Source organism: Vulpes lagopus, chromosome 22 (assembly GCF_018345385.1).
Source record: "Vulpes lagopus strain Blue_001 chromosome 22, ASM1834538v1, whole genome shotgun sequence".
NCBI lineage: Eukaryota > Metazoa > Chordata > Mammalia > Carnivora > Canidae > Vulpes > Vulpes lagopus.
This window is the reverse complement of record NC_054845.1, coordinates 28,661,820-28,681,926: the sequence shown is the minus strand read 5'-3', so window position 1 is coordinate 28,681,926 and position 20,107 is coordinate 28,661,820. Positions and strand designations below refer to the sequence as shown.

At 48.5% G+C, this 20,107-nt stretch overlaps 1 protein-coding gene across 3 annotated transcripts in view; it reads right to left on the bottom strand.

Moving 5' to 3' along the window:
- Positions 1 to 13,204, bottom strand: part of SGPP2 (sphingosine-1-phosphate phosphatase 2) — a 104,684-nt gene extending 91,480 nt beyond the window's left edge. For 2 of the 3 annotated variants that reach the window (XM_041737152.1, XM_041737153.1), the window contains exon 1: positions 13,010 to 13,204. In XM_041737152.1, the coding sequence (XP_041593086.1) occupies positions 13,010 to 13,168 (159 nt within the window). In that variant the 5' untranslated portion in view covers positions 13,169 to 13,204. Of the gene's footprint in view, positions 1 to 12,995 lie in introns of all 3 variants that reach the window. The other variant, XM_041737154.1, reaches the window with a different exon arrangement.
- Positions 13,205 to 20,107: the final 6,903 nt, after the last annotated feature.

Sequence of the window (20,107 nt, the reverse complement as noted above, 5' to 3'; positions counted from 1 at the left end):
AAAGATCCACCTCGCACAACCCCTTCATAGTGATCCTCTCATTCTTAACCCTTGGCAACCACGAATCTGTCTTCCATCTTTATAATTTTGTCATTTCACGAATGTCATATAAATGGAATTATATACACAATGGAATCATTTGAGATTGGCTTTTTCATCAGCAAAATGCCCCTGAGAGCCATCCAAGTTGTTGGGTATGTCAGGAGTCTACTCCTTTTTACTGCTGAGTCGTATTCCGTGGTATGGATGTACCACAGTTGATTTAGCCACTTATCCAGTGGGGATGTTTCGGTTAGTTTTGAGTTTGGGCTGTTATGAACAAAGCTCCTATAAACGATCATGTACAGGTTTTTGTGTCAATAAGTTTTCATATCTCTGGGATAAATTCCCAGGAGTGTAATTGTGGGCTGCAAGGTAAATGCATATTCAGTACTAACTTTTAAAGATGAAGTACGTTCTTATAGTTTAAACAAGTCCCTGATTGAGGCAATATACTTATCTACACCAGGAAGTACTCAGGATGAGTGTGGGAAGTCTCATTTCTAACCCTGTAGTGAGTGGTACCAGGGTGGTAAGCATGAAGAAAATCAGGGCTAGACCATTTCTAACCCAACATGTTGGAAAAATTCAGGTGATTCCTTCAGGGTCAAAACTTGCGGACAATAAAATATGACTGAGGCATTAGATGGGGCTAAATGGAGGCAAAATTAATGGATCTAATGGATCCATTAGTCCCCTCCTTTCCAAGAGTAATGGTTTCAGAAATACGCTCCTGGATAGATATTGGGGATAGTAACCCACTCCTGCCCTTTGAGGGCATTTGTGATGTAACTGAGCACAGCAAGAAGGCAGCCCTGAAGCCTCCTCGAGAACCGGGGAGAAGGGGAGACCCAAGGCTGGGAGGACTCAGAATCGTCTGTCACCCTCTGCAGTTCACCACAGAACTCATTCATTTCCTGCTTCCCCTTCGCATCATCATAATATGGGGTAACACCCTCTAAGCTGCTGCCCTCCTTGCTCAGAGTCGCAGGGTCTCTGAGCTTTCCCTAGCCCCTGCGGCACCCGCAGCTTTTGCCCAAGGTACTGAAATATGGCAAAGCATTTCACAGGATGCGAATGATGGGCTTTCTGTACCCGGAGAAGGTACAGGTGGGGAAGACGGGAACCCAGCATGACTCACCTAAGCCCACGGACACCTAGGAGGTTACTCCCTCTCCATCCCCCTTCTCTTCCTCAGACCCCAATATTTTCTCCTTACAAGGAAAGATTAGTGACAGATCGGTTAGGAACTCATGTTAGCTGACACACAATGGAAGATCCTGACGCACAACGGATAAATCACAAAAGACCCTCAAAAATCAGGAGGTAAACAGCCCCGCTAAAATCACAGTGGAAAAAAGGGATAAAGCAGACGACCAGACATTCACAAAAAGGGTGATACAGGTATCTGCTGAGCCGAAGAAAAATATTCAACCTCATTAGAGGCAAAGTATGTGAGACTGATGAGAGGCTTTCATTCCGCTCTCAAATCGGCACATCGCTGTTGAGACACATCACTGTGTCCCTAACGGCTGACAAAAGTCACGGATGAAAATGCCCAGAAACAAGACTTTCCTAATGCGTCTGATACCGGCCTACAGCATACTCCCTTCTCTCTCTCTCTTTTTTTTTTTTTTAAGATTTTTTATTTTTTTTTGAAACAGAGAATGAGAGAGAGAAAGCATGAGCACAAGCAGGGGGAGCGGCAGAGGGAGAAGCAGGCTCCCTGCTGGGCAGGGAGCCCCATGTGGGGCTCCATCCCGGGACCCTGAGGTCAAGGCGGATGGTGAAGCTTCACCGACAGGCGCCCTACAGATACTTAATTACAAAGAGAAAAATGTTTACTTGGAAGAAACCACTTAACACACTTATAAAGGTGTTTGAAGTAAAAATCACTGGTGATGGGATAAATCGGCATTTTGTGTCTCTTGATATGATACACTAAGGACACAGTTTCTGGCTGCGGTAAAAGGATTCCCACCCTAAACGTAGAACCTAAATGTAATCAAGAGGAAATACCAAACAAGTCAAACTGACATTATACAAAACAACCTGCCTGGACTCCTCAGAGGTCAAGGTTAGGAAATGCAAAGAAAGACTGGAGAACTTCCAGAATGGAGCAAGGTGCACAGATTGTATTCTATTCCCGCACGGTGGTTATTTATACAGGCTGCTGACATTAGGAAAACACGGGTCAAGAGTATGGAGGAATTTCTCCATCATATTTTGCAGATTTTCAAGAATCTGAAATTGCATCAAGAGCCGAAGAGTTAAAAAGAAAAGGTTTGTTTTATTTATTTATATTTTTTAATTTTAAAGAAAAGTTTTTAAAAATAATACCTGATGCTGGCCTTTATTCCCTAAAACCGAAACGTCCCCAAAAAACAGTCTGTAGAGAGGACGGGTTATCATATATTTGCACACTGGATGCTGTGTGGCATGAAAAATGAAAACACTACACATCCTGGAGGATCCTACTCGCATAGGATTGATCCTATCCTATCTTATTGAACGTATTGATCCTACGTTCAATAGGAGATGAAACTACGTTATGGTTGATGGAGGCAAAAGAGTGGGTACCTGGGAGAGGGTACTGTTGCCTGGCGGGAGCCTGAAGGGGCCTTCTAGGGTCAGGCCGCCTCTGGCGGGGGTTGCGGGGAGGTAGACATCTGGTCAGAGGTATCACCTTGTACACCTAAGATCCGTGCACTCGCTGTATCTGACTTACGATAAATACAAAGAAAAGGAAAACAAAGGAAACGAAGATAACACTTGACGACTAGCAGCCTTGGATTGCCGTGCGGAGCAATACTCGAGATCCATTTTCCAAAAGGCAACTTGGCAGTGAGCACGAAAACCGAAGTGAGCTGCTTCTGCGGTTCTCAGGAAACGGTTCGATATTTAGACTCAAGGCGAAGTCCAAAGATAAACACTGAGACTGCCTAGATGCACACGTTAGGGAGTGGGTGGAAAATAAAAAACAAAACCTAAATCCCTATCGCAGGGTAAGCCACGACACAACTCTGGAAGTCCCAGCGGCGAGGCCCGGGGGCGATGCGGGGAAACGGCCACCAGCCACCAGCCGGGCGCCGAAAGCCACCCGTATGCGGAGAGAATGTTCACGACTTAAATCTTCTGCACGTGCACAGACCTAAAAGGAATCGCTACTCGGAGACGTGAACGTGTCTCCGTAGGCTGCAAAATGAATGCAGGAATTTTGTTCCCTTCTTTATGCTCTTTGGTGTCGCCCACCACTTGTCACCATAAACGTGAATTACTTTAAGAGTTGAAACGCGTACAAATCAATTTCCAACGTATTTGAGATCTTCCTAGCTGAAAATCATCAAAAGATCAAAATTCAGAGAGGAAGAGAAAAAAGAAACCAAAAAACCAAAACCCCAAACCCAAGTTCTAACAGAGCCTCTTTTTGCTTGTGTGGTGCTTTTAACAAAATCTTTGATGTCTGGTTCATGGCTACTTTTAGTCACCTTCCACGAGAGGGCGATTTTTTTTTTTTAATTGCAAAAAATCCACGTTCACCTAAATCCTTTCTCCACCAATTAAATCCCGGCTTCTCGGCTCCCGACATTGAACCCAGGGAGCCTTCTGGTTCACCAGCCTCCCGCCTCTTCCTCGTACACACGGGGGGCCTCGCTTTGGCGGGCTGTTCCCCATCAACTGTGCTGGGAGCAGAGATCTTGGCTGGAGAAAAATCAAACCATCCTCGGAGATTCCGGAGGGGGCAATTCTCCAGGAGGCCGCACACCGGATAAACAGCCTTACCAGGGGCAAGAGTGGACCTGCTGGTTGGTTGGTTTGTTTAATAAACAAATGGGTATCTTGGGGCCCTGGAGGCAATACTGAGACCGGTTCAGCCCCCCCTTCAAGATCTCAGGTGCTTATTTCCCTCTTCCTCCATCCACCCGGCTCCGTGTCCAGCAAAGACCACGGTGCGGGTCTCTCTGCCCTCCCTCCCGCTTCAGGCCGTGGTCTTCGCTGGATCTTTCACGTCTCATTTTCTCCGCACGTGCCATGTGTCTCACCCGGCAAGTGGGATACTACAGGCCGGTGGGGGCCCCCAATTTCAGCATCTTCGTGGATCCCTGACACAGACAGAAGCACTCTAAGGGTGTTGCCGGGAAACCGTGACAGGATTTTCTCCCAGGAAAATTCTGTGCCAAACAACACGCAAGGATGCCTTTGTTCCAGACGTAATTCTTATCAGGACAACAGAGGATTTAATAATTAACAAAACCTGTAACAACAGAAGTGAGAGTGCTTTTTCTTTTTTTAATTTAAAAGGCTGACATCTTAATTCTAAGTCAAGAAAATTAGAATTAGACAAGGTCCGCTGTCAACAGCTTTCCTAAACGAAGTAATTCAGTCACATGTTTTAAGTCGACAGGTGTTTGTTGCTCCCTAACCGACTCCTAGCCGACTCCTAGCCGACTCCTAGCCGACTCCTAGCCGACTCCTAGCCGACTCCTAGCCGGCCCTACAGCCCCTTCCCGCTCCGAGCAGGGAGAGCAGACCAATAAAAAAGTTATTCATTAGTCAGGCCCTTCATCAGTTTCCCGGATAAAAGGGAAGGAGCCAACACGGAAAAAAAAAGGTTCGGCAGGAGGCCACATTCAGGCTTCGGCCTGCAACTCGGGCTCTAGGCCCCAGCTCCAGCCAGGATTCCCGCTCCGATTTCTAGAGGCTTCTCCGGGCTGGACAGTGTCCATTCGTCCTCCCAGGGCCACACTACACTCTCCTCCACGAGGCCGACCTCCGTGGACCTCGTCAGGTGGCCTCCCAGCCTCCCGGCCTCGGGCCCAACAGGGCCCAAGGGAGGCACCTGCGGCCCGTTGCTCGCTGCCCCGCCGCTGCGCCGTTCCCCTCGCCGGTCCCCTCGCAGGCCGGCCCGGGGCAGCAGGGCCCCTCAGGCAGTCGGCTCCCCTGGGGCTGAACCCTCTCCCGCGCCCCGCCTCCTAGGCTGAAAGTCACCTGCTCCAAGATGCTCACCCCACGTGACCTCACCTTTGAACTCCCTTCCATTACCCACCCCCTTTTAGAAAAACTTAAATAGGCCTTATTTCTTAGAACAGCTTTTTATTTGCAGAGAAATTTACTGATGCAGTTTTATTAACTAAATTCCATACTTGCAGACTTCCTGGGTTTTTACCTAACATTCCCCCCCCCCTTTTTTTGTACTCTATTCCAGGGTCGCATCCTGAAGATGCCACAATTACATTCAGTTGTCACATCTTGGGCTGTTCCTGGCTGTGATGTTTGTCAGATGTTCCTTACTATTTGGGGCCTGGGCAATTTTGAAGAGTATAGGTCAGGTATTTTACAGAACGTCCCTCAATTAGGATTTGTCTGGTGTCTTTCTCATGATTAGACTGAGGGTGTGGGTTTTAGGGAAGACCCCCCAGGTGAAACGCCACTTCCAACATGTATCGAGCATGTATCATTTCAACATGTGCCAAGAGCACATCCCATCAACATGTCTTAGACTCTTGATGTGTCTGACGGGTTTCCATACTATAATATTACTCCTCTGTGCAACCCACACTTAGAAAGAAGGATGCTATGTTTCTTCTCCTTTTTTTTTTTAAGATTTTATTTATTTATTCCTGAGAGACACACAGAGAGAGGCAGAGACACAGGCAGAGGGAGAAGCAGGCTCCCTGTGGGAAGCCCGATGCGGGACTCGATCCCAGGAGCCCGGGATCACCACCTGAGCTGAAGGCAGATTTCAACTGCTGAGCCCCCCAGGGGCCCCTGTTTCTCCTCCTTGAAGTAGAACCATTGGGTATTTTTTTTTGAGGTAAAATATATATAACATAAAATTTGCCATTTTAACCATTGTTAAGGGTTAAATCCCCCCTTAATTTCTTTCCTGCTGGTAGTCTTACTCTGCCCATGCTGAACATTTCACTCTTCACCAAAAATTGCAATGTGTCTTTATGTTCTATTGTTTAAGATTTCCAGGCAAAGAAAAGAGATTCTCATTCTTTTTAAGATTAATTTATTGAGACAGAAAGAGAGTGTCCATGTGAGCAGTGGGAAGGAGAGAGAGAGAGAATCTCCAGCAGACTCCCCACCAAGCCTGGAGCCAAACCCAGGGCTCCATCTCAAGACCCCGAGATCACAACCTGAGCCAAAACTAAGAGTAGGATGTTTAACCGACTGAGCCACCTATGTGCCCTGAGATCCTCACATTTTCATCTATTTGATTCCTATTGCTCTTTTAGTCCCTCAAGACTTTATGAGCTCCTCTGCAGATGGTGAGCTACTCCTGCTATTGTCTCCCTGGCCACTAACCTATCCTATTGGGGAACCCTGGGTGGCGCAGCGGTTTGGTGCCTGCCTTTGGCCCAGGGCGCGATCCTGGAGACCCGGGATCGAATCCCACGTCAGGCTCCCGGTGTATGGAGCCTGCTTCTCCCTCTGCCTGTGTCTCTGCCTCTCTCTCTCTCTGTGTGTGACTATCATAAATAAATAAAAATTAAAAAAAATATTTAAAAAAACCTATCCTAGGGATCCCTGGGTGGCGCAGTGGTTTAGCCCCTGTCTTTGGCCCAGGGCGCGATCCTGGAGACCCGGGATCGAATCCCACGTCGGGCTCCCGGTGCATGGAGCCTGTTTCTCCCTCTGCCTGTGTCTCTGCCTCTCTCTCTCTCTCTGACTATCATAAATAAATAAAGTTAAAAAAAATTTAAAAAAAAAAAAACCTATCCTATTACTATTATCAGCCTATTATTATATTATTATTAGCTTAATTATTATTAATTAATTAATAATTATTATTAGCTTAATATCCTAATATTATTATTAACCTACATATTCTATTCTAGTATTTTTTGCATTGCATCATGTTCTTTGTGGCTTTCCTAGGACAGGACCTAGATCTTATTTTCTTTGTATCTTTATTTTTTTTTAAGAGATTTTATTTATTTATTCATGAGAGACATAGAGAGAGAGGCATAGACACAGGCAGAGGGAGAAGCAGGCTGCCTTTGGGGAGCCTGATGTGGGACTCAATCCCAGGACCCCGGGATCACGCCCTGAGCCAAAGCCAGATGCTCAACCACTGAGCCTCCCAGGTGCCCCTCTTTGTACCTTTAAGGATGAGGACTAACCCAGTAGCTGATCAGGAAATGTTGGCTGGCATCTTGATCTCACTCACAGTGGAATTTAGGAAGGAAAGCAGGTGAACGTAGGGGAAGGGGAAGAGAAGAAAAGGAGAGTGGGAAAACAAACCGTAAGAGTAAGAGTCTCTTAACGATAGAGAACAAACGGTGGGTCGATGGAGGGAGGTGGGTGGGTGATGGGGATTAAGGAGGGCTCTTGTTGTGATGAGCACTGGATACTGCATGTAAAAAAAAAAGTTGGCTGGAAATAAAGGAAGAAAAGCTGAGATAGAAGCAGAAGTGGCCTATTGGAATGCCTGCGTGGCTCAGTTGGGTTGAGATCTGATCTCAGGGTTGTAGGATGGAGCCCCACTTCAGGCTCCATGCAGAGTCTGCTTGAAATTCTCTCTCCCTCTGCACACAGGTGCATGCTCTCTCTCTCATAAATAAATAAATAGATAGATAAATAAATAAATTTTAAAAATCTTTAAAAAATGAAATAGAAGTGGCCTATTTTCTCCCAAAATTAAAGAGGGTGTTAATATCTGGTAGTGGTGAGGGTACTACACTCACAGTTATGTATCCTGCTCTGTGGGACAGCTCAGTATTGAAATCCATTAATATATGTATTTCTGCCCAGCAGTTCCATGTCTGGAAATTTAAATTTAAAAGACAATCAAAGACTGAATTCAGTGTTGGCAGTGATTTTTTTTTTTATTTGACACCCAAAGCAAAGGCAATGAGAGCAAAAATAAACAAATGAGACTACATCAAATTAAAAAGCTTCTGCACAGCAAAGGAAAACATTAACAAAATGAATAGGCAATCTACCAAATGGGAGAAAATGTTTGCAAATCATATATCTGATAAGGAGAATTGTTTTTCAAATAATCTGATTAAAATGGGCAGAGGATCTGAATAGACATTTTTCCGAGGAAGAGGTACAGATGGCCAACAGACACAGGGAAAGATGCTCCACATCACTCATCCTCAGGGAAGTGCAAGTCAAAACCAGGTGACATATCACCTCATACCTGTTATTATCAAGAAGAGAAGAAATAACAAGTGCTGGCAAGGATGTGGAGTAAAGGGAACCCTTGCGCCCTGTTGGAGGGAATGGAAATTGGTGCCGCCACATCGGAAACAACATGGAGGTTCCCCAAAAAATTAAAAATAGGGGCTCCTGGCTGGCTCAGTTAGTAGATCATGCAACTCTTGATCGTGGAGTTGTGCGTTTGAGTCCTATGTTGGGTGTGGAGATTACTTAAAATCTTGAGGGGCGCCTGGGTGGCTCAGTCAGTTAAGCATCTGACTCTTGATTTTGGCTCAGGCCATGACCTTGGGGCTGTGGGATCAGGTCCCCCCTGGGGTTCCACGCTCCCCAGGGCATCTGCTCTGGATTCTCTCTCTCCCTCTCCTTCCGTTCCTCCCCCTCTCCTCTCTTTCTCTCTTGTAAATGAATAAATCTTAAAAATTAAATCTTTATAAAAATTAGAAATGGAAATACCACATGATCTAGCAATTCCATTTCTGAGTATTTATCTGAAGACAAAACACTACCGTGAAAAGACACCTGCACCCCCATGTTCATTTCGGCATTGTTTACAATAGCCAAGATTTAGAAACAACTTTAGCTCCTTGGATGAACGGATAAAGAAAATGTGCCACACACACTGGAATATTCAGCCGTAAAAACGAGGGAAAATCTTGCCATTTGTGAGAATATGGGTGGAACTTGAGGGCGTTATGCTAAGTAAAATAGGTCAGAGGAAAACAAATGCTTTATGATCTCATTTATATGTGAAATATAAAACAAACAAAAATCTGAACTCACAGATTAAGAGAACAGATTGGTGGTTGCCTAGGGGCACTGGAGGTGGGGGTAGGTGAAATGGGTGAAGAAAATACAAACTTAAAGCTACAAAATAAGTAAGTCATGGGGATGTAATGTATATTTGCAAGTTGCTAAGAGAGTACATCTTAAAAGTTCTTGCCCGAGTGGCTCATTTGGTTAAATGTCTGACTCTTGGTTTTGGCCCAGGTCGTGGCCTCAGGGTTTCAAGACTGAGCTCTTCACAGGGCTCTGCACTCAGCTCAGAGTCCGCTTGAGATTCTCTCCCTCCACTCTTTCCTCCTCTGTCCCTCCCCGTGTTGTGTGCACACACACTACTTCTAAAATAAATAAATAAAATCTTTGAAAAAAAAAAAGTTCTCATTCACAAGAAAACTGTAACTATAGGTGGTAATTAGACTCACTATGATCATGTCACAATATGGTACTTACAAATATTGAATCATCATGTTGTACACCTCTAACATAATATTACGTGCCAATTGTATCTCAATTTAAAAAGATAGTCAAGATATATAGAAAGATACGTATACAAAGATGTTATTTTTAATGCAAAAAAAAAACAGGAAAAAACCCTAAAAGCCCAGCAAGAGGCCAACTAAATGACAGCACATCCATTCTATGGAGTACATTCTATAGCCCCTGAAAATGAGGCTGAACATGTACTGTGTGATTATCTTCACGCAGTGGTATCATGACCATGGATTTAACCTTTTCTTTGTATTTTTCCAAGTCTTCTCATGGGAACAATATCTGTAACTAGAAAAAAAGTGATCCAAGGTTCCTTTTCAAAGAAGTGGGTTATTTTACCATTTCAAACCTTGAATATCCACAAAAATCAAAACTGGAAATTCAACCTGTGGGCCACCTGAGCTATAACCAAGCCCAGATGTCACCGTGGCCATGACCACTGCCTCCAGCATCACCATTCTCGCCCTGAACACTCTAAGGGCAGTGGGCCCCGGGAGAAGGGAATTCAGAGCTTCCCATCTCTGTCTGCCAGCTTCTCCAGACCCCACTTCTGGCCTGGACCCTGGACATTGGTGTTTTGTTTTTGTTTTTCAAGCTCCTCTGACTGTAATGCATAGCCACAGGTGGAAAGCCGCTCTGTTGCACTCTGTCCCACTCAGTTGCACTCTGCCCATTTTGCAGATGAGGCCTGGAGAAGTTCAAAGTGACATGGAGGTGGAGTCAGACCCAGGTCTCCTGATTCCTAAGACGGTTCTTTGCACTTTAGCAAAGCTAATAAAATAAAGGGTGAGTTTTTGTAGATTGACAGACTGGGAGGGCCCCAGCTGTTTTAAAATCGGGATGTAAAGGTTTGTATAATAACATATCTTTGATCCCTGCCTCAAACCAATGTAGAACTATGTCTGAGCAAATAGTTATTAGAAAGTATTTACCGAGCACAGTATAGTTTGGAAAGATCACTCCAGTCTAAGATAATGATAGGGAAAGGCACTGCAAAGTCTACCTTAATGCAACTGTGTTGAGTAAGCAAAGGTGATAAAAATCAAAATACCATTATATCCAAGGCTGGCTTTACCCCAGAACAAATAAACATTATTCTAAGCAGGCCTCTGCCCTCCTACTCGGTCCCAGGATCCCTGCCTCTTGCTCTTGGCTACTGCCAGGAACGTCCTCCCACGGCTACCCTCGCAAACCAGTTATCCTAGGATGCGGAAAGTGACATGTTCTCTTTCCAGCCAACCTCAACCCGGCTCCCAATCACCCTGACACCTCATACCTTCGCAGTGAGACAGATAAAATGAAACCCTGGGATTTTTCCCTGGAAGGTGTACAGAAGAAAGAAGTTTAGACATGAGAGTCAAAAGATCTGTGTGTGTGTTTCTGGGAAGTCCTCCACAAAGCACTTAACCCTTCAGGACCCAGACCTGTCTGTGAAAGTCATGACCACTGAGAAATCTCCGAGGCCCCCTCTGACTATTTCAATGACAGCTTTGAACAATCCCAGCCCAGCCCTAGTTAATCTTTAACTCAGCAGAACGTGCTGTTACGTGAGACTTGGTCCAGGAAGTTCTTAATCATTTCTGCACTTGTCCCGTTTTAAGGAGTGAAATAAATACAGCAAATGTGGGAAGTGAGAATTAGATTTGCTGCATTCTAAAGCCACCCAAATGAAGAAAACACTTCTCTATTGTTTGGAGGGTCTTCAAGGTGAGAGCTCTAAGCGTCTGAGAGCTGTCTGATTTCTAGGCTAGGGGGAAAACACTTGATTTTCAATATTTACTCCTCAGTTTTAAAAAGCCTGTGATCTTTTCTTTTGAATTTTCAGCTCTCTCTCTCACTATTCATGCTCTATAGTGAGTGGAGGCCTGTTGGGATGGGAAGGGGGGAAACCCCTACCATTTGACTTGCTGAAGCAGCAAGAAAGACAAGTCTTTGCAAGAAATCTGCTTATCTTGCTTTTAAAGGGCAGATTTTATATTGCAGTCTGCGCTCATTTATTCGCAGAATTCACTGAGCTCCCATGTGAAGAAAATAATGAGCACACCAGGCAAGTTTCCTGCATTTTCAGAGCTCACCACCCACTGGAGCAGCCTGGCAATGATCAGATACCACCACCACCCCCAAAGGCATATTTACGTAATGGGATAAATGCCATAGTGAAGAATCATCAGAATGAAAGAGAACCTATAAAAGGGGGAGAGAGACTGGAAGGTGAGCAAAGGCGTCTCTTGAAGAACTGACCTTTGAAAATGAAGGATGAGGGGTTATTTGGAGAAAGAAGGAAAGGCCCAGGGGCCAGCGGCCACAGGGAAGGACAGCTGCTGGAGAGTCTTCCAACGGTCCCCTTAGGCTCTTATGAGTTATCCAGGACAGGTAGGCAATCATTTTCCTTTGGGAACTCTCCCCGTATTTGTAAAATATTAATCTTCCCAAGTCACCTGAAACAAACCCACCTTTAAAAACATTCACTAACCTCTCCTGTATCGAATGCTCCCGTGGGCTATTTTCCCCACCATCACACACCAGTACGCGGACTTCTTACCCTGAATGGTTCGCTCCATCTAAGTGTTTCATGGCCTGTAGTGAGTGAGGTCCTGTGTTGGGTGGGGGAGAAACCCCTACTCTGCAGCTGGTGCACAGGCTTTTGAAGCAGGTAGAAGTCACCTCTCTGCAAGACCCCTGCTCCTGTTGCTTGTAAAGGGCAAGGGGATCCCCTTGCAGAATTTAGTTCCATTATCAAAGGTAATGCTTAAAACGGTTTGAAAGGCGTTAGTGGGAAACTGCGTCCTGCTTCAGCCTCCGGAGCTGGAGAAGCAGGGGAAGTGTGGGGAGAGAGAATCAGAGGGGCCCTTGCATCCACCTGGGCGCGACGCGGCGTACGGTGCGCACAGGTGTGCGCGGGGATGCTGTGCCGCCTCCCGGGCAGGTGGCCGGGCCTCACCTCCTACTGTGCCCCACTGTTAAGGCGAGAGGAAGGGGAGGGCGGGTCTCCAACTCCTCTCAAAGTTACCAGGTATCCCACGGGGCAGAGAAGGAACAAGCACAGCATCCCAGGCGGTTTCTCTAGGGCCGCGCAGCCCCGCCCTCGCCCCCCCCACCCCCGCGAGCTCCGAGGTCCGGTGCCCGCGCTGCGCCGCCCCGCGCAAGCCAGGGGCTTCCCGACTCCTGAGCTCCTGGATCTGGAAATCCCCGCAGAGGTAAATGGCACTTCCTGCCCCCGAGCGGCTCCTCCCACCCCTCCCCGCCTCCGTCCGCAGCCGCGTCCCCGGGTGCCCCCCCCCCCCCCCCGCTGCAGCCTGCGGGGTCCCTGCGTCCAGGCGGCGATGCCCGGGCGCGCTCCCCTAGGCCGCGGCGGCTGCGCATCCGCACCCGGAGCTGGGGGGGGCCCGCACAGCTGTTGGAGCCCCGGGCGGGGGCCGGGGGCCGGGACCCCCCGGCCGCCCCCCTCGTCCGCAGTTACGTAACCGGCCCTGCGGGAAGCCCCGAGGGCGCAGCCCCCCCGCCCCGCGCACCTGGCCGCCGTTACCTGCGGGGCCGCGACGCTCCGCAGCCCGTGCGCCGGCGCCCCTGCGCCCCTGCTCCCGGCGTGGCGGGGAACCTCCTCGGGCGCCGGGAAGAGCCCGCAGCGGCGCTGGAAGCGGGCGACCAGCTGGGAGTCCTGCAGGCTCCGCAGCAGCTCGGCCATGGTGCGCCCGCGCCCGCGCCCCACGCTCGCTCTGCAGCGCCGCCCGGGCGCCCGCGGGGCCTCGGGGGGGGGGGCGGTGGGGGCGGGGCCGGGCGCCGGCCAACAGGTGCGCCGCGCGGGTCCTAGCGCCGCCCCGCCCCGCCCCGCGCGCCCAGGTGGCCGCCTCCCCCCGCGGGCTCGGACGGGCTCGGGCGGCCCCGGCGTCGGGCCAGCTGGCAGCGGGGCGCGGCGCGCAGGTGCCTCGGCCGCGCCCCCCCGCGCCCCCCCCCGCGCCCCCCCGCGCCCCTCCGCGCCCCCCCGCGCCCCCCCGCGCCCCTCCGCGCCCCCCCGCGCCCCCCCGCGCCCCCCCGCGCCCCGCGCCCCGCGCCCCCCCGCGCCCCTCCGCGTCCCCCCGCGCCCCCCCCGCGCCCCCCCGCGCCCCCCCGCGCCCCCCCGCGCCCCCGCGCCCCGCGCCCCGCGCCCCGTCCCTTCCGGCCGGCGCAGAGGTGCCACCTCGCGGGGGGCCGAGCCCGGGACACCTGCGCCGTCCTCCCTGCGGCGCGCGCTGGGCCCGCACCGACCCCACTTTCACCCCGAGCCCAAGCTGGGGGCGCCCTTCCCTCCGGCTCCCCGCACCCCGCTCCCGCTTCCTGGAAGAATGAGCCCTCTCGGGAGGATTCCCAAACTTTGTGGGTGGTTTTTTTTTTTTTTTTTTTTTCCCCAAACTGTGATGCAACGTCTCCCGGCAGCCCGACCTCCCTCCTCGACCTTGCTCAAGAACCCGGGAGGTTGAGAGTCCGTCACCCTGAATCACCCGCTGGGTCCTTCCTTGCCCCTGCTCTTGTGATTTGGCGATTGGTGAGCACCTGGAGCACCTGGAAGACGGGCGTGGAGGAGACGCTCCCCTTTCCCGGTTCGCTGCGTTGGGAAAGATGCTGCGGCCCCTCCCGCTTCTGCTGTCTCCTGGCTCGCCCCGGTGGCGCAAGGGCGCAGGCTCATTAGACCCCGAGGGAACCAGGGCAGGCGGGGAGGAGGGCTGGACGTCTCACCTTGCCCCTGGCCTGCTTAAGGATCTCAGCAGGAGAGGAGCCTTGGTCTCCCTCCCTCCCTCCTGAATCTCCCCGGGGGTGCTGAGGTCCCCCTGAGGGCTCCTGTGCTTCCTCACAACGACTGAGACGCACAGTGGACTCAGGCCCCCCTGATCAGCCTGCAGCAAAAGCACAGGCCTAGTCCTTCTGTCCTTCTGTCTGCGGTGGACAGCAGAAGGCTGCGTGCTGACCATCTGGTTGCACAAATGACTATGAACAAACACCGCCACGTGCCCGTGTACCTGGTTGTCCTTTCAGATCTTTGGGATGTAGCTTTCAAGGATGATTTGGTCTCCCTCACACCTTAGTTTCTGGTCCCATTCCCAGAGCAAGATCAAGGGGACAGAGATGCCACAACAGCTGGGAGTAACTTAACTTATAGAGGAAGCACAGGGCTGGTGTCACAACCCAGTCCTGGAAGCGGAAGGCTCCTCTCCCCAACGTCACTGCCATTTACAGCCATTGGGACGGAACCCTCTAGTTGAGTTTTAAAAGCTCACGTTAGACTAGCGCACGGCCTGTTCTTCTTCTGTGTTAAAGAAAGGGGCTCTCCCATGAAGACACTTGAGTGATGCATCTCTGAAATATTAAATTTCCTTTCTCTCAAAGAAAAGAAGCAAAGCAAGCATGGCACATGTAACATAAAGCCGAAGAATTGCACATTCAGATAATGTCCTTTATCTCCCTGGAGGACCAAGTACTGGCTCCAGCCCCTAGTGACTTGTGATGTCACCGGGTGCCTTAGTTTTCTCCCTGTGATAAACTAATAATCTGCACTTCTTGTTTTGTAAGGCGATTGTGAAAAATCTTTAGATAAGCTCTATAAGGCAACCTGGTGACATGGCCATAGCATTCTGTTTTGCACCAGAGCCACTCAATTTAGGAGGAATCTTCGGGAGGATTTGGCTCTGAATATCTCAAGTGAAACTAAAAAGCCAGTGGCTTCTGACACTGATCCGTATGCTCTCCCCAGAACCTTTCTTTTAAGGCACAGGCTGATGTTCTGAACATAAATTTCCCAACTCATCTAATAAAAAATCAATGTCCCCTAGAAGTGGTAGGCTGAAGGGCTGCTCGAGCGTAACATTTAGTGGAGAAGTTACACGGTAGCCTGAAGTCGTGCATTTAAATTAATAAAGTTGATGCAGGAAAAATAACCTGTAGTTGTTTGGATAATTTAACGCTAGTCATGCCTGGGACATTTTGCTGGTTTTTTACCCCCCGCCAGGGTAGAAATCTAGGTATTTGTACTTTGATTAATTGTGTATATATAATAATTACTAAGTGACATATTTTAAAGGAAGAGTGATGGATGTATTCACTAGGGTAAAGGTTAAGCTGCTATAACAAAGAGACCCCAAAATCTAGTGGCTTAAAGAGCACAGCTATTTATTTCCCTTTCATATAAGAGTTCTAAGGTGAGAAGTCTGGGTTAATGGGAGGCTCCATGAGGCCACCCAGTAACTCAGATTCTTCTCATTTTATTGCTCCACCGCCCACTGAGACCAAGCCCAAAGTCACTGTCCTCTTCTGCATGATTGAAACTTGGTTATGGGCACCTCTTAAATCCAGTGAGTGTCCTGAGCAGCAGACTATGTTCCACCAGTAAGAACATGGTCACATGGCCCCAGATAGGCTTGGAAATGTCACCTCCAGCAGGGTAGCCTATGTCCAGCTTCCACTGTATTTCTGTGAGAGCAGGGAGGACAGATTTTTTTTTTTTGGTAGGCAATCAGGCATGGAAATCAAACCAGTGTTGGTTTAAATGTTGTAAAATATAAATCTGTGTTATAATTCAACCCATAATCTGCCCAATTTTATCTAGCAGTCTGTCTTTAATTTGGCGCATTCTAAATACTCACGTGCACATACAAATCTTTGTCAAAAGAAAGCACTAAAAATAAGTAAATTCAAAGGGAAAACTGTCATCTCTTTGTGGAACCAAAATGAGGAAGTTAAAAGAAAATGATGTCAAAATGCCTTTTAAATGAAAAACATTGGTATTGATCGTATTATTACATTTTAAATTCTGATTTAGAGTTCTCTCTCTATAGAGCAGGTCACTTCCACATTACAACAAAACCATTCCGTTTTCAACTTGGCGATTATTTCCTAGATCAAGACAGATATCCAGGGTTGGGTTCTGTATTGCTTATCTATTGCTTCATAACCAATTATCCCATTTATAGCAACCTATGACAGCAACATTTATTGTCTTGAAGTTTCTTTGGGTCAGGAATCCAGGGCCATCTTAACTGGGTCCTCTGGCTCTGGGTTTCTCACCAGGTTGCAGGCATGTCAAGGCTCAACTGAAGGTAGGTCAGCTTCCAAAATCACGTAAGTAGTGGTTGGTAGATTTCCATTCTTTGTGGGCTATTGGCCAGAGGCCACCTTCTCTTTCTTGCCGTAGGGGTCTCTCCATAGGACAGCTCACCGCCCAGAAGCTTCCTTCATCAAAGCAAGCAAACAGAGAACCAGAGAGAGAATCCGAGCAAGACAAAGTAGCCATCTTTTATAATCTGATATTGGAGGTCACACCCCAATACTTTGGTCACATTCTACTTAGTACAACCAAGTCAGTAGGTCCAGCCCATGTTCAAAGGGGGTGGGGATAAGACAAGAATTTAAGGAGTAGGAAGTAAGAATTACCAGCTGCCTACCGCAGCTTCTTTACATCTACATTAACTTTCTATCTTCATACCCATAATATCAATATGTATCATCCCAAACAAACATGATTCATAGCATTGGGCTCAAAGAAATAAGATGCATGTACACACAAAGAAGGTGCAATGACATGAGAACAATAGTGCAATGGAAGACACAGGACATCAGAAGATTGATTTCTAGTAAAACTGTACTGGACGCCTGGGTGGCTCAGCGGTTGAGAACCTGCCTTCGGCTCAGGTTGTGACCCCAGGGTTCTGGGATCGAGTCCGTCATCGGGCTCCATGCAGGAAGCCTACTTCTCCCTCTGCCTGTGTCTCTGCCTCTCTCTCTGTGTCTCTCATGAATAAATAGAATCTTAAACAAACAAACAAACAAACAAACAAAAAAAACTATATGTACCACAGCTGAAATTCTCAAATCTGGGATAAGCATTACCTCACCAATCTGCCAAAGTCATAGACAACTTAAAGACAGTTGAAAGCAGAAACTATTAAGTTGGCAAAGAGAAAAACAATGAAACAAATAAAGAAGTCCAAAAACAGATTCTTTGGGGGGAAAAAAATAACAAAACTGAAAAACCGCTAGCATGACAAAGAATAAAAGGAGAAAACATGAAAGCTCAAAACTAGAAATGCTAAGGAAGAAATAATCATCAAAAGCAGAGGAAATTTTTTTTTTAATTTTTTATTTATCTATGATAGTCACAGAGAGAGAGAGAGAGAGAGGCAGAGACACAGGCGGAGGGAGAAGCAGGCTCCATGCACCGGGAGCCCGACGTGGGATTCGATCCTGGGTCTCCAGGATCACGCCCTGGGCCAAAGGCAGGCGCCAAACCGCTGCGCCACCCAGGGATCCCAAAAGCAGAGGAAATTTTAAAAGTCTTTGGAGGGTACTTCCCATGCCCTTCCCATTCCCTCTGAGAATGCAGATGAAATAGAGAATTTCTTAGAAAGAAAAAACTTACTAAAAATTGGCCGCAGTCTAACAGAGCAATTATCACAGATGTAGGTAAAGGGGTTCAAATCCTCCCCCCCCATAAAAAGCACTTAGGCTAGATAGTTTCACAGAGAAATTCTTCCCAACCTTTAAAGAATGGACGATCTCAATGCTACTTATTTCCAGAAGAAAGAATTTTTCTAAATTCCCTTATAAAGTCATTATGCTATGGATCTCCAAGCCGAAAGAGCACCAGGAGGAAAACAGCAAACTCTCACTTGTGGATAGGGCTCAAGATCTTAGGCTATCCACAGCTGAAACCCAACAGTCCGCTTTAAAAAGAATGTGTGGTGGCTTAAGTGCAATTGGTTCCAGTCATAACGTGAACAAACGTCGTTAAGTAGCAGCGACAACAAAAAATCCATCAATATTACCGTTGCATTAGTAGCGCTAAGGGGAAAAGTTGTATGATTTGTTATACAGGTTGAATTGTGCCCCCCAGCTCCGCGGATCTCCTAGCACCCAGGACCTCAAATGGGGCCTCATTCAGAAATAGGGTGGTGGCAGGTGTGGCTAGCGTGGCGCGGGTCCCCGAGCCCAAGTGCCGGGTGTGCCTCTAAGAAGAGCGCTCTGTGGCCCCAGGGAGCACACTGGAGACCGCCCAGGAGGGGGCTGCAGGGCCAGGGCTGTTGGGGGCAAGGCCCTGGAGCCCTGCGGTGGGCGGGGAGGGCGCCCCTGGGTGCGGGAGGGGCCTGGTCCTCCGCCCCCACACCCGAAAATCTTCCGAGATGCCGGATGATTTTCCCCCGACTTACAGATGTAGCAGATGCTTTCTGCAGGGTGGGCGCTCAGGCCGGCTCCCCGCGGGAAGGCCGAGGGTGAGAGGGCAGGCCGCCGTCGCCCTCGAGCTGCGTGACCTGGCCGCAGAGCCACAGCCCGCTGGCCTCGGCCCGCACCCCCGGTCTAATTTGGGCTCAACGCACGTGCTTCCTCTTTGGGAATTTGGATTCCGAGGCCGCATTCGGCATCTGCTGAACTAGAGAGGAGGAAATGCAGAAGCTAAGGCCTACACCAGCCGGCGGTGCGCAGGCGGGCAAGGCACCCCGGGCCAGGTCTACGCTGTTTCCATCATTGTGACCTTCCTTCCTTCCTTCCTTCTTTCTTTCTTTCTTTCTTTCTTTCTTTCTTTCTTTCTTTCTTTCTTTCCTTCCTTCTTTCTTTCTTTCTTTCTTTCTTTCTTTCTTTCTTTCTTTCTTTCTTCTTTCTTTCTTTTCTTTTCTTTCTTTCTTCTTTCTTTCTTTCTTTCTTCTTTCTTTCTTTCTTTCTTTCTTTCTTTCTTTCTTTCTTTCTTTTTCTTTCTCTCTTTCATTCTTGACTCTGAGAGAGAGAGCGAGAGCACGAGCAGGGATGGGGCAGGGAACATGGGAGACAGAGGGAGAAGCAGGCTCCCCACTGAGCAGGGAACCCCAAGAAGGGGGGGCTTGGTCCCAGGATCCTGAGATCATGACGTGAGCCAAGCAGCTGCTTCACCGACTGAGTGCCCTAGGAGCCCCTGTGAGGTCCATTTCTGTGCTACCCATAGATCCCTGGTATCAGATTGCCCATTTCGATTCCTTTTAGCCTCAAGAGGCCTAACTCAGATATCCAGGAATTGGCAGGACATGGAAACTGAGGCTCTAGAGCTCAGATGGGAGCAGTTTCCCACCTGTGTTAGGGGCAGGGCATCACCAAGGCCACAGTCACTCTTACTGCCATGGAAACCACCGGTCCCCACCCTACTTCCCTAAACCCCCTCCCGTCCCCAGCCCCCTGGGCTGTTGGAGAGGGTGACACAGTCTGGGCTTCCTAGGAGATTCGGGAATTCAGTGAATCTACTGAAAATATTTAACCTCCTAATGAATCAAATTGCTTCCGGGGCTTTGCTGGAAGCCTCGTCACTTTATATGGATTAAACATTCTGAGATACAAGCCAACTTTTGGCACACAACCCTTCCAGAATTTGCAAACTACTATATATGAATTTTAGTGCTAACGTATATCTTTGCACGTACATTATGTAGAGTACCTGAGGATTAACAGGCTTACAGCCTAGAGACCTACCATTTGTTGATAAATTGATCAAAGCCCTAGGCTCCATGGGCTACCTGGCTCACCGAAAGGCTGAAATGTGAAGCACAGAACCCATCTTGTGTTGTTCATGGTGCTACTCTTTTTCTTCTCTCTCACTAATGAAAACCATTTTTCCTCTTTGGACACTTCCAATAAA